The 1,249-nt window shown below is 61.7% G+C and overlaps 1 protein-coding gene across 1 annotated transcript in view; it reads right to left on the reverse strand.

Moving 5' to 3' along the window:
- RAB11B (RAB11B, member RAS oncogene family) overlaps positions 1 to 1,249 on the reverse strand; it is a 10,134-nt gene that overhangs the window by 3,290 nt on the left and 5,595 nt on the right. Inside the window, exon 2 of the mRNA XM_010828266.1 lies at positions 2 to 134. Coding sequence (XP_010826568.1) covers positions 2 to 134 — 133 coding nt within the window. The remainder of the gene's footprint in view (position 1; positions 135 to 1,249) is intronic.

Raw genomic sequence — 1,249 nt, forward strand, 5'->3', positions numbered from 1 at the left:
CTTGCCGTCCACCTGGATGCTGCGGGTGGCGAATTCGACGCCGATGGTGCTCTTGCTCTCCAGGTTGAACTCGTTGCGGGTGAAGCGGGACAGCAGGTTGCTCTTCCCCACGCCCGAGTCCCCGATAAGCACCACTGGGGGGAGGGGTGGGGAGGGGCACGAGTGAGGCTCCCTGGGCCAGAAGCGGGCAGTGCCCTAGAGCCGAGACCCCACATGCCGCCCACATCCACCCACAGGGCCTTCACAGCGGCCCCCAGGGTGCTGCAGACGCATGACAAGAGTCAGACGGAGCGGAGTCAGTACTGTCCTGGGCCCCTAGCATGAGGTACGACACGAATAGGGTCCTTTAGAGCAGGGCTGCCCCAGATGGGACCCAGGCACTGGGCAGAAGGCAGCCTGGGGAGTCGCAAACCTCGACAGTCCCAAACTTCCCTGGTGACCTGGGAAGTCAGGGCATGCCTGAGAAAGCCTCAGGACTGGGTGACCTTCCGCAGGTCACTTAACCTCTCTGGGCTGCCTTTTCCACAGGAAGACAGTGACGGGAGCACCTTAGGGAGGGGGTCATGGGAATGCCTGGGATCGGAACTCAGCCAACATCTGGTACACTAGGGCAGGTTTGCAGGGCAGGTAGGGGGGTGGTGTCAGATCATCCTGCAGGCACGACGGAACAAGAGCCTGCCTGAGCCGTGAACGCAGAGCAGGGCAGAAAATGGGCGAGTCTCTCTCCACTCTTCCCTTTATCGTGCTGCCTGTCCCCAGCTGTGTAAGCCCTGCCTCTGGGGGCCCAGCCGCTCCAGGTTCTGGGCTGGAAAGGCCAGGAGGGGCTGTGTTCAGGCTCAGAACACAGTCCCGGGGACTTGTGTCCGTGTGTGCACCGTGTGTGCGCAGTGCAGAAGAAACAGCGTCTCTCTAGATGCTCCAGTTGGAAACCACAGGGACGCCCAAGCGTTGGTCTTAGGCTCTGGCACCCCAGGGGCTGCGGACATGGTCGGTCGCTCAAGGCCCCAGCGAAGTTTTTCCTTGATGCGAAATTCTATGTGTGCGCGCCCAGATTCCTGCTGCTTGTTACAGCTTCGCTGCTCCCTGACCCCAGACAGGAGCTTCTACGTTTATTCTCAGCGTCGACGAACAGGCTGTTTTCCTCTACGCCGCCAGAGGGCGACTGTGAGCACCCAGAGTGGGTTCCCCCCCTCCCCCACCCCCTCATAGGGATCCCACCTCCAAAGTCCGGAGCCCACAGGGCCCTGCA

The sequence above is a fragment of the Bison bison genome, unplaced genomic scaffold (genome assembly GCF_000754665.1).
Source record: "Bison bison bison isolate TAMUID 2011002044 unplaced genomic scaffold, Bison_UMD1.0 scf7180017864492, whole genome shotgun sequence".
NCBI classification, from domain to species: domain Eukaryota; kingdom Metazoa; phylum Chordata; class Mammalia; order Artiodactyla; family Bovidae; genus Bison; species Bison bison.